At 31.4% G+C, this 13,041-nt stretch overlaps 1 protein-coding gene across 3 annotated transcripts in view; it reads left to right on the top strand.

Moving 5' to 3' along the window:
- The window catches only part of swi2 (Protein singed wings 2), a 33,023-nt gene that overhangs the window by 8,949 nt on the left and 11,033 nt on the right, over nucleotides 1-13,041 (top strand). Inside the window, exons 1-3 of one of the 3 annotated variants that reach the window (XM_081974132.1) lie at nucleotides 4,550-4,699; nucleotides 4,747-5,031; nucleotides 5,092-5,170. In XM_081974132.1, the coding sequence (XP_081830258.1) occupies nucleotides 5,115-5,170 (56 nt within the window). In that variant the 5' untranslated portion in view covers nucleotides 4,550-4,699; nucleotides 4,747-5,031; nucleotides 5,092-5,114. Of the gene's footprint in view, nucleotides 1-4,549; nucleotides 4,700-4,746; nucleotides 5,032-5,091; nucleotides 5,171-13,041 lie in introns of those variants that run through there. The other 2 variants (XM_081974142.1, XM_081974123.1) reach the window with 2 other exon arrangements.

The following is a 13,041-nucleotide window of genomic DNA, read 5'->3' as shown; positions in this document are numbered from 1 at the left end:
GCCACAGACGTTATTTTTCTTAAATTTTTACTTTAAACTCGGAAATTAACTAAATTCCGACTTCAAACTTCGAAATTAACTAAATTCCGACTTCGAACTAGGAAATTACTAAATTCCGACTACGAACTCGGAAATTATTTAAATTCCGACTTCAAACTCGGAATTTAGTTGCAATGTTGTCAAACTGACAAATTCTACTATTTTGGTTTGAAAAGTGTTTTTGCAATTTGACAAATTAACAAATTCTACTAATTAAGACCAAAGAGTGTTTGCAATGTTCCCAAACTGACTAATTTTACTAATTTGGTTTGAAGAGTATATGCAATGTTATCAAACTGACCAATTCTACAATTTTGGTTTGAATATTGTGAATACAGAGTGTTTCCAATCTGTCCAAACTGACAAGTTCAACTAATTTCTTTGAAATGTGTTTGCTTGCAATGTTGCCAAATTAACAAACTCTCCAATTAAGATTGAAGACTGTTTGCAATGTTGCCTAACTGACAAAATTTGGTAATTTGGTTCAAAAGTGCCCTTGCAATGTTATCAAACTAACAAATTCTTCAATTTTGGTTCGAAAAGTGTTTGTAATGTAACCAAACTGACAAGTCCGACTAATTTCTTTGAAGTGTGTTTGCAATGTAGCCAAAGTTAACAAAATTTACTAATTTGCTTCGAAGAATGTTTGGAATGTTGCCAAACCTGAAAAATTTTGCCTAATTTGGTTTGAAGAGCTTTTGCAATGTGACAATGTAAATTCAGAGTTCGAAGTCGGAATTTAACTAAATTCCGAGTTCGAAGTCGGGATTTAATCGAAATTTAACTAAATTCAGAGTTTAAAGTCGAAATTTAACTCAATTCCGAGTTTGAAATCGGAATTTTACTAAACTCCGAGGAATTTAAGAAAAAAAATGTTTGTGGTCCTTCTACGTCTTCGTAAATATGTCTAAACTTTACAGTTTCTTAGATATTCGTTATTTTATAAAAATGTATAACTGTGCGCGTTTTCTTGGAAAATCGATATTTCTCGAATTTCAACTGATTTTTGATGCCGTCGTAAAATAGCCCTTATTATTTTCGAAATATACAATTATTACCATCTGTAGTAATAATAATCAATATTTCTCTACAGACATAAAATCATGATGTATTTGAAAAAAATATATTGTATGTATTAGCAAAAATAATATCACTTAAAATAAGTACCTACTTAAAGAAACAACAGGTTAATATTATATTATAAGATTTATTGTAAAGGAAGTAAAAATGATGATCAAAATGGTGACCGTCTGACACAAACGTTACTCTTTTTTGAAATCCTTTATTGTTAAGCATTTTAGGGGATATGGTCTGAAAGCTTCCCTAATTCGCGCTTTTATATTGTCTGGTGTTGTCGGAGGTGTTTTATAGACAATATCTTTCACGTATCCCCATAAAAAAAAATCCGGCGATGTCAAATCAGGTGACCGAGGGGGCCAATTTTGAAATCCACCTCTTCCAGTCTGGAATTGTTGATTTAAAAAATGTTGAACTTTGCGATGGTAATCTGCTGGTGCCTCATCCAATTGCAACCACGTTGACCTTATTTCTAACAGAATATCTTTCGATTTCTTATAAAGTCCTAAAATATTATGCCATTTGAATTTTCCTGCAATATAATAGGGTCCACTCAAATATCTGCCCATTATACACCCCCATTTACTGATCATCTGTGCTGGTTATGAATTATTCTCATCATAGGCATTCAAATCGCAATAATAATGAAAATTACGTCTGTTGACGGAGCTATTATTGTGAAATGTGCTCTCATCTAAACAGAACTAAATTTACAAAATTTTCATTTTCTGCCCCTTTTTCTAACACCCACATACAAAATTCAATTCGATTCACATAATCGTTCATAGAAAGTTCTTGTTGAAGTTTAATTTTATAGTCATGGTAATTATTATGCTTTTTAAGAACTTGGCTGATATTTAAATTTCTTGCAATTTGGTGTTGTCCTTCATGGTGATTTTCAATGACAGAGCCGATGACGTCCAATTCAATGTTTTCATTTCCTGTACCAGGCTTTTATTTTGTGGGTTTCTGATATTGAACACTCCAAATCACTTTGTCCAAATTTACTTAATAATCTTTTAAAAGCGAATTTGTTTGGATGTCTTCTGTTGGAAAATTTTGTAGCGTAAACTCGTGAGGCCAATAAACAATTTTCCAGACATTCTCCAAGAACAAAGATCATATCTATCATTTCTTCCATTGTATAAACTAACACTTTAGAACAAAGAACTTACAAAAACTACCACTAGAGAACGAAAAATTACGACTAAAGAACAATTTGACAGCTACAAATAATAATTTTATTCAGTGATAATAACTGGTCCCAAAATCCCGTAAAAATTAGTTGAAATTCGAGAAATGTCGATTTTCCAAGAAAACGCGCATAGTTAGCTATAGATCTTAATAATTTTCGATAAATAATTAAATTTTGCGTCTACTGCAACTATAAAATAGGGGGCGTTTCATTTGATTTTGTCGAGTTATTACGATTTAAAGGTTGCAATTATTGACTAAACATTTTGAGACATCCTGTATGAGCTAAACAATTTATCACCCCTGAATCAAAAAGCTTGTTCTTTTAGCAATATCCAAGCCAATTTTTGTTTACAAAAATTATACAGACGTTGAGTGATTTAACTTTAAAATTTGTTCTACATTTTTACAAAATAACGAATATCTGAGAAACTGTAAAGTTTAGACATCATTAACATTTAGACAAAATCATCTTTTATTTTCGTAGATCCTGAAAATTAAGTAAAATACTAGGTATTCCATTTGAAAAAATGTAACGTTGATACGTTTTTTACTTTTGGGACGATCGGTATATATTGAAAATAATTTTAAAATATACTTTCAATGGCCCTATAATCTAAAAAGCCCTATTAATTTAATAATCAAAAATCATGCAATTATTTACTTTTCTCAACAATCAACCACTTGAAATGTAAGTTTTTGGATTGGTTCTTCACAAGCTAATATAAATAAATTAATATTCATTACAAATCAGTTGTATATTGGGTAATACAACCAGTGGGTGTGACGAATAAATATTTTTGAATATGCCTAGTCTATCAATTTGTGTGTGTGTGAAAAGTGTTTTAGCACAACACTCACACAATGAATATTCATAAAATATGTTTATTTTGTTAAAATTCGAATATTTATTTATCTGAAATGTTATCTTAGATCAATTTCTACACCACCCACACAGGATTCTTTAACAAAGTGGGACATAACCAAATAAAATATTTTACATAATCAAAAATTGATAAATTGATGTTTGTTTTTGGTCCTCCAAACGTTTTTTATAAAATTTTGATTTTTGATATCAATTATTGTTAAAAACTACATGCATTGACTAGAATTTAAGAAAAAGTACTGTAAAGATTCAAATGAACAAATCTTCAGCAAATCATTTTTATACCACTTAGCCTTTTTAATAGTTATTTATACAACAAGTGACAAACCAATTTATATTCACGAAAAGAACAATTGTAAATGCCGAAAAAAAGACATTATGTAAAATATAAATAATTATGCCAGTATAAATTAGATGTACCAAAATATTTTGCTCTCCTTATTATTTACCCACAAAGCGCATTTTTGTTAACATTTTTTTGGGTGGACTATTATAGCTATATTTGTAGATTAAAATGTGAATTTTTTTAAATCTTAAATTTTCTACTAAAGAAGAGACGTAAGTAAATAAAACAATACATTTAAAAGTCAAAAAGGCAATAGACAAAAAAGTAAAAAAAAGTTTGTCCAAATGTCACCAGATGTCAGGTGATGAGATTGCGAAGCAACGTTGCCGAATTTGAGCCTGATGACGAACTAACATTGAAGTATAGTGTACTCAATGTTGTATAGGTTTATAACCAGTTTAAAATAACCTTTGAATTGGTTTGCACATTAAATATTATCTTATTTACAAATTTCTGGACAAATAGCCAGCTCGAGCATTTTCAATACATTTTTCCGTTTTTTATTTATTGCGCTGATAGAACTGTATGTTACTGTTGTATGTTACCCTTTGATACTGAATAGTTACTATTTTTTCAAAATTTCTGGGCAAATAACCAGCTCGAGCAGTTCAACACATTTTCCGCTTTTTTTATGACAAAGTTGAAGTTTGATAAACGCCCCTTAGATAGCCAGTTTTTACCTATTTGGCCTCAAAATAGGTTTTTTCTGTCAAAACATTCTAAATTCTAACATCCCTTGCATATATGAACTTTCTGGACAAAACTTTCATTCGACAATGTTGGCAGAAAACATACTTTACTATTTTGCTCGAATAAACTGACTATTATTCACTAAGTTATCTCGAAACATAAAGTCTTATCAAAAATCAAATTTCTTGAGCAATATCCACTCCATAAATACATTGTATTCCAACTATAAATTAAACCACAGCCTTTAAAGTGAAACATACATTATTGTGACATACCTAAATGCTTACCAAACGATTTAGTAATGAAATATGAACTGTTTAACAGCAAAGTGGATCAAGTCCATAAATTACGTTTTTAAAATTGCATCGACAAACCGTTTAAGAGGTAGTTAAACTTTATCGCCTGTACGGATTTTTAAAATCATTGTTAATAGACACAAAAATACTACTCATATGGTATCTAGTATTGTAAGACCAGCTGACCTAAAATCTGAAATGCACCAATTATTTTTCAGATAAAATGCTTCATGACTGTTACACAGATTCCTGCCACAAGACAAGGTCAAATTATGTCACGTTCAAAAATTGTGTAACCAATTTAATTAGAGCTATATACAGGCCTCATCATGGACAAACCTTTAAAAAGGATGGCGAATACACCTTGAAATTGCTGCAATGAAAGCAGCAATTGCATTGGACGTTTTTGTATCGAAGTTACAAGAATTAATCAGTCAACAAAGCACACACACGACATATTTTTGTCAATGTTTGCTATAGGGATTAACTGCCACATATTATCGGTGAGGTGCAAATCAGGTTCAAGTGGAAATCAGATTATTCTAATGGATGGTTTTTCGTAGTTGTAGTGCTGAAGTGAAAAGTGATGCTGTATAAGCGGATACATCCTAACTCAATGAAGATTGTTCACCCTGTAATCTGGTAAGTACCTGTAGTGTAGGTTTTCATAAAAATGTTACCATACCAGCATCAGGAAAATTGTGCAGTTGTTGTTCAATTTCCCTAAATGATTTAAAACACACTTTTTGAATTTTTAATGTAGCCAGTCCTACTATAAAGTTCAAAACAAAACTATGTTTTGAATCTTCCACAAATACCTACTAATTACGAGGATCCATGAAAGAGATCGTTGTGAAATCAATGTTGACCAGCAAACAAATCTGATTTCGGTTTTGTGGAGGTAAAAAGTGTTAATGGACTTGTACGTTAGACAATAAACTTAATTTTTTCATGTGGTCGTTAGATTTTTAAATTTGCATATTGTTAGGTCATTCCAGCCTTCAAAAAAAATTAATATTTTTTTTGTGGCTTTGGTTTGCAATTTTTTTTACTGCCTTTTATTATAATCTATACTTTGAACACATTTACTGTTAGTATTACCTTGACTATTATCTATTACTATGTTATTTATAATATTATCGAAAAAGATGTAGAAGAAAATCGCTTATGCTTCCACGACAGAAAATAACCAATTAAAAAAAATGTCTTCAATCTTCAGAAACTCTTTTCATTACTAATTTTACAGTTTAGACTACCATCAACAAAATGTATTAATTTAGATTTATTGCCATGTTGCCAATTGATTTGACAGACAGTTTTTTGAGGTATGGCGTTTTCAGATTACAAGAAAATATTTTATAATGTGTTACATTATTAAAACTCAAATGTTTGAAGTAAACAAAACTTGGAGCTGTTTAAATCTCAATATACATTATATTACAATTCAATGCTGTCTGAAGCTGAAGTTTTCTGAAAGACAAGTACCTATGGTTTGAATTATTATTGAAACAGCCTAATTTCACACAGTTTGGCAACGCTGTATGTTTTTACAATAACTCATTTTGGACCGTCGTTTGACCGAAGTTTAAAAAACTATAAAACGTTCGTACTGGGGTAGTTTATACAGATTGGCCACTAGAAGGCGTCAAAGTTGAAGAATTTTTTTTGAACACTAACGCCATATTTTGTCCTAAATCTAATAGTTTCTTAACCATGAAAAAGACAAATTGTTGCAAATCTCAAAAGGGTGTCCAAGGATTCTGTCAAAAAATTTCAAAATTGTGAAACTCGTTTAAAAGATTTCTAAACGTGATAAAACTAACCCAGAAACTATACAGTTGAATGAAAAGAATCGTTACCGTTCAATCTTCTTCTTCAAATCCCTTAAAAAGTTACCCCAAATTTTTTGTACGAACACCACGATTTCAAAATGAATGCACTAAATTTTGAATTATTTGGTATAATCTCTATGGATAAAAGGCAAAATAACATTTAATATTTTTATGTTACACTTATTCATTATTAATAAATAAAACCTCGGAAACGGTGTAGGTTAAAGTGTCCATAACAACCTGAGAGCATTATAGGCGGGCGTTATCATATCACCCGTAGTCATATTATGTCCGTTATGTCACATTATTTTCTCTCTAACGCCCTTGGTACATAAATAGCTGTAACGCCCTGTACTTTACATACCAAGCGTTGGACCTCTGCTTATAAGATTTTTTTTGTCTGTTAAATGATTGTTGATTGCTTTTTGGATCATTCTCATACAATGACAAGAAAAACAGAATGGTTGCTAGACCGAATTCTGAATTTGTTTTTGACATTACTGCATCAGTCTCAGTGTAATTGAATTAACAACCTAAAGTTCGCTTTTAAATTCAAGCACATTAATGAATTACTATACTAATCTTCTAAATACGTTTACAAATGCCAACATTTACAAATTAGACGCTTTTAATTCCCAAGAACGGCTTATTCAAACTAAGTTGATTAGCATTGGCAATCAAAGTGATGAATGTGTAAGATTAAACGCCTAACAAATGTTCGATACATTTGATTTAATTTGATTAAAGTCAAAGTGAGAAATTGCAGAAATCTGAATATGAACAATGCTTGTCAATTATTATTTATCTGCAGATAAAGTGGACACAAAAATCGACGTCAAAGAATTAATACCAGCAGCAACTAAAAATTTATTTTTTAAACAGAATTTATAGATTTAATTATACAGGGTGTCCGCCGGGAAGGTATACTACTTTGTTTGTTTATAATTTTTGATTAAATGAAAGAGAATGGATCTTATATTGATAATTGTTTTATTTAATGTCGGCAATTATGTATGAAATACAATATCAGATAAATGTCCGCCTCTGTTAGCCTCACAAATGCGAGCCCTTTTGAGCACATTTTTCATTACATTCTCACACATTTCACGCTGTATTTCATTAATTTCATCACGAATATTTTGTTTGAGTTGCTCAAGCGTTTCTGGTTTGTTTGCATAAGCCTTGCTTTTTAGATATCCCCACAAAAAGAAGTCCGGAGCAGTTAAATCAGGCGACCGTGGAGGCCAATCAACATCACCATTTTTTGAAATTACTTGTTGTGGAAAGAGGTCTCGCAGTAATTCCATTGTAATCCAGGCTGGATGCGATGTGGCACCGTCTTGTTGATACCACATGTTAATCAAGCCCAAAGCATGCAGTTGTGGCGTCATTCACAGTTACCGTTACGCCGTTTTGATTTCCAAAGAAGTAAGGTCCAATGATTCCTCCTGATCAAATTGCACACCAGACTGTCACTTTTAATGGATGTAAAGGTGACTGATGAATAATTTGAGGGTTTTGCATTGTCCAGAACCGACTATTCTGTTTGTTCACATATCCATTTAAATGAAAATGTGCCTCGTCACTCATTATGATTTTTTCATGAAAATCGGGGTTGTCATGGGCGAGCTGTAACATCCTATTGGCATATGTACGGCGGCGTAAATGGTCTTGTGGAAGAAGCTCTTGTGTCAACTGAATCTTAAATGGAAACAAATGCAAATCCTTGTGCAAAATTGTGGCCAAACTTGTTCTTTGAAGACCAAGCTCCTGAGCACGGCGTCGAATTGAGGTTGATGGATTGTTTTGAACACTTTCTTGAGCAGCAGTAATGTTTTCAGCCGATCTTGCAGTACGTTGTGGCCCATGCTTGGGCCTATCACTTACAGACCCTCTTTCTTCGAAATCATTCACTACACGATAAATAGTGCGTTTTGTTGGCACGTTGTTTCTCCCAAAAATTTCACGTAACTTTCTCATCGTCACAGTAATCGATGATTGATTTTGATAAAATGTTTTAACGATTAAAACACGTTGGTTTATCGAATATTTTTCCATAATAAATTTGCCACGTGTGTACTTCACGACTGCCAAATATGAACTGTCAAGACTAACATTTACCACAATGGCGGCAAAACAAAGTAGTATACCTTCCCGGCGGACACCCTGTACAAGTTTTATCCAGTTATACACCAAAAATTAATGTTTTATATTGACTGAAGAATCTGCGTCAAATTTGTAGTTAAAGTTAGTTGAACTTTTTGTTTCGTATATTTTGAAAAACCACTTTTTAACCACAAGCTAACTTAAGTGAAAATCGTAAATAACAATTCAATGCAAAATGCAATAAAGGCAGAACGCATTTATACTCGTAAATACGAATTCCTAGTGATAGTAATGTAATTGTTAATATTAGACGTTCTATTGTAGGACATTCTGAAATGATTTTCAAGGAATCTTCTAGGGCCGTTCCTTTTATTGTTGAACTTATAGTGTATAAAAGGACCAAATCAAAATTAGTACGTATAGCCGGGACGGATTTATGAGTGAAAACCCGTGACCAATTATTTTCTATTGTATTTCTAAATCTCTGCTACATAAAAATACTAGGATGGATATAATAATAATAATAATAATAATAATAATAATAAATTTATTGCCATCAAAATGATACCACGATCACAAAGCAACGTCACATGTTGGTGTTTGAAACACCTAAAGTAAAAGTAGAGTTAACATTTTTTTAAAAATTTAAAACTAGATTGATGTATAAGTGACAGTACATATTTAAAATACAACATTTAATAATATGACAATCACTTAGTAAAATTGAAACAATAATATTGTTTTTCCTTAAGAAAAGTGATGACTCTCTCTCTGAACGAGGCGGCAACCCGAACCCGTCGAATATCACGTGGCAACATGTTGTATGCTTTGATCGCTCTATAAAAAGGGCCTTTTTCGAAGAAACTTGACTGATGTCTGGGTACGCGAAGATCAGTAGCACACCTGGTGCCCATCGACATTTCGGGGGTATAAATATCACAGTTTCTATTAAAAAGCTCAGGGTTTTTCTTCACAAAAACCACCAGTGCCAGAAAATACAATGCCGGAGCAGTTAAAACGTTAAAACTACTAAAATAGGATTTACAACTAGTGGTAGGTTTTAAATTGAATATAGTACGAATGATGCGTTTTTGCGCTATGAATACCGACGATGAGCCGCCGGCTGAAGAACCCCAGAACAGGATACTATATGAGATTAATGGTTGGACACAGGAAATGTAATACATTCGAATCGAATCTAAGGTCAGAACATCTCGGAGTCGACGCAAAAGAGCGCACATGCTGCTTAGTCTGGAAACAAGGACTTTGCTGTTTATTTCCCAATTTAATTGTGGTTCCAGATAAACTCCTAGAAATTTTGTGCCGCTATCGACTGGAATAGAGCCACCTTTACAGGGAACGTAAAGGGAGTAGTTTTGCTTTTGTTTATCAAAGTTTAGCAACCGAGTCTTTTCAACATTCAATCTCAAGATAACTTTAGTAATCCTTTTTGACGTTGCCGGTTCGGCCAAAAGCTGCAAATTTTGCATTTGATTTAATGACATCTCACACGGACTACTTACAAAATAAAACAAAACTACAAAATAAAAAAAAATCGAATACTTACGTTTTGCACTTGGTTTACATGGCTATTTATGTGCAAAAACCTTAGTATTCCCACTGACAAACAGATATTTAAAAGTATCTAAATGAAAATAATTAATTTGTCGTACTAATTATTTTCACCACTATAATTATCCTAAAAGGTATTTTATTAAATTGTCAACAATTCATAAACACTTGTTTATGTTATGTTGTAAACTGCTATTTCCGCCTGATGTCATTATCATTTCTAAAACTGTTTAGTTAAATTTCCACAAGTTGTGTATACGTAAAGTTGCCAAAGTTCTGGTAATGAAGTTTCAAAGAAACCGACTTTTGAATTAAAATTCAAAGACATCGCTTAGGTTTAAATTTGACGGAGTGAGTTCCTTTCTAAAGTTCTTAGAGCGTCACGCAAACTTCAAGCACCAAAGTTCAGACTTTAATTAAATCCTAAATGTCCAATATTCTACACAGTATATTGATTGGATTGTAATTATTGTGGTATATATCTAGTGTTTCACACGTGTTTACCACCGCTTAAATGGAATAATCGTAAATATGATGTTTATCGATTCGCTTTATCTGGTAAGTGGCAGTCCTTTATGCAATCGCTTGGTTATTTTATTTGTTTGCCCGTCTGTTATTACAAGTTCAATATCGTTTAATTGAGTGAATTTATGCGAAATGGTCGGACATATAATAAGGAGAAATGCATTTTTTTTTGTTATCAGTTTCGTGTTTCCTATAATCAATATTTGGTTAAGGAAATGAGAGGATTGCATGGAAAAAAACAAAGAAAGAAGACTTTATCTATACATTTTTTTATAGCAATGTTGCAAATTGTGCAGGTGGACGAGACGATATAATAATAGTAACAATAGTAGGATAATAAAATAAATTCTTTATTTCCCTTGGGTTATTAAATAAAACTTGATCACTAAAAAGTAAGGGAAGTATTTTAGTTCATGCTGTATACGTAACTATATTAGCAACTCCACACAAAAATTAAATGATTGAAAATCGTACATTTATATACCTATTTCACCGTACAATAACGTTTTCTAAAAACATATACAGGGTATCGAGAGGGGTTTATCGAGCTCCACCGTGGAGATCGCGGTTGTTTGAAGAAATACAAGGAAGGTAGGTTAAAAGGACACAATTAGGAGTTTAATAAAAAGTCGCTTTAAAATTAAAAAATCCTGGAAACATTCGGAATAATATAAAGAAGTCAAACTAAAATGGTAGTAGTCCGCGTGATATTACGATTTGCAAACGAATGATCATGTGACAAACTGTCAAATGATGACACGAAATTCACTCTAACCTAATCAAATGTTGATTTTTATTATACTCAAAGCGAGTTTTGTGAAAATACAATTTTTAATATTTTAACTAAACTGTACTCAGTAAAAAAAAACATTTTAGAGAAAGCTGATGTTTGCTCATAACTTAATCAAGCTCAATTCAAAAATGTAAAAAACTAATATGATGTCATTGAGAAAAATGAAAGTGGATGAATGTGTGAACGTGAACTAAATACCAAAACGTCAAACAACAATAAAATAACGTAACAGTGAAATATCGGAAAACGTCACATTCAAAACATTCGGTTCTTTACTGTTACGTCATTCTTCTGGTATTTGGTTTTTCTCATACATCAAAATTGGTGTTTATACAAAATGGCAACCATTTGGAGCAGTATAAAATTTTGAGTCAACAAATAAGATGTATGCAAAAGTGTTTTAAAGTCTTATAAAAAAGTATAACTCAAAAATATGACCGCCTTTAACAATGACCATTAATTTGTGAATTGCTTAGCTTTCTCCTCGTAACTTAGTTATAAACAACTTAGGCAGCAAAAACCAGAAAAGTTGCTCAAAATGTATGTTTTTAGTATAAGATCAGTAACTCCCAGTTTTGTTTTTAAACATTGAATTTTGCTTTCATTCTTACCTTATCTAGCGTTATAAAATTTGTATGACTTTGTCAGTGTAGAATTTTTTCATATAGGAATTTTAGCGAAAGGAAAAGGTGTTCAACTGCAGCAGCTAGAGATAAAAGAGAGCTATTATATATCAAAGTTTGTTATTTCAATAAAGTTACGTGTTTCAGTGTTTTTACAAAAAAAAATGTGATTTAAAAGATTTATACAGGATTTCATGTTTTGGTTTGACTAGCAAGGCATTTGTATGGATATTAATAATAACCCAAACCCAACATTTAAAATTGTTTTATTTTTGTTGTAAACTGGATAAAAAATTGTTTCGTAAATGGGAAATATTTCTATAATCGAATTTTATAAAATGTTTGGTTTTATCTTAAAGATGATATGGGAACATTTGTGTAGTATTAATGCTTATTTGTGTAATAAATAAAAACTTACGTGTGACATCACATGAATATTCTTAATATTTGGCAGTATTATTTTTGATTAACACAAAAAAATCCCAAACACGACAAGGAGTGAAAAGAAGAACTTATTAAACCTAATCAATCATATCCAAATTAACACGTTTCGAGAAAAAATATTTTAAAATGTATAAATGAAAAAGTAAACTCAAACAATCCATTTTCTGTCTGGAATGCTAGAAACAATAATAAACAAAAATATAAAAAATAGGGTTTGTTTAGGTAAAAATAGGACTCCTTTATTGAAAACGCAATTAAGTATTAATGTTGCCAAATGGTGAAACACTACATAAAAGCTCTTCTAAACCACAAAAATCAATTCTTGATGTTGTTCTCCATTGTATAAAAAATTATAATTGGTAACAATTTTAGAAGTTATTTCTTAAGATAGAAAAAGCATGTCATAGGATAAACAACAATGTTAATAATCAAAGCATTTTTAATTATAAGCCATTAGCACTGAACTCAATTTATTTCACATATTTTAACATGTCACATGTGAATTACGACAAATTATACAGGTGACATTTGCATTTAAAGTAACAGTCGATACCCCACGCTGGTTTAAATCGATTTAAAAACAAGTTACAATATTATGTCAACTACATTCTTCTCGCC

This window comes from Ips typographus, linkage group LG1 (genome assembly GCF_016097725.1).
Source record: "Ips typographus isolate SLU linkage group LG1, UJ_Ityp_2.0, whole genome shotgun sequence".
Classification (NCBI taxonomy): Eukaryota; Metazoa; Arthropoda; class Insecta; order Coleoptera; family Curculionidae; genus Ips; species Ips typographus.
This window is presented reverse-complemented; position numbering and strand designations above follow the sequence as displayed.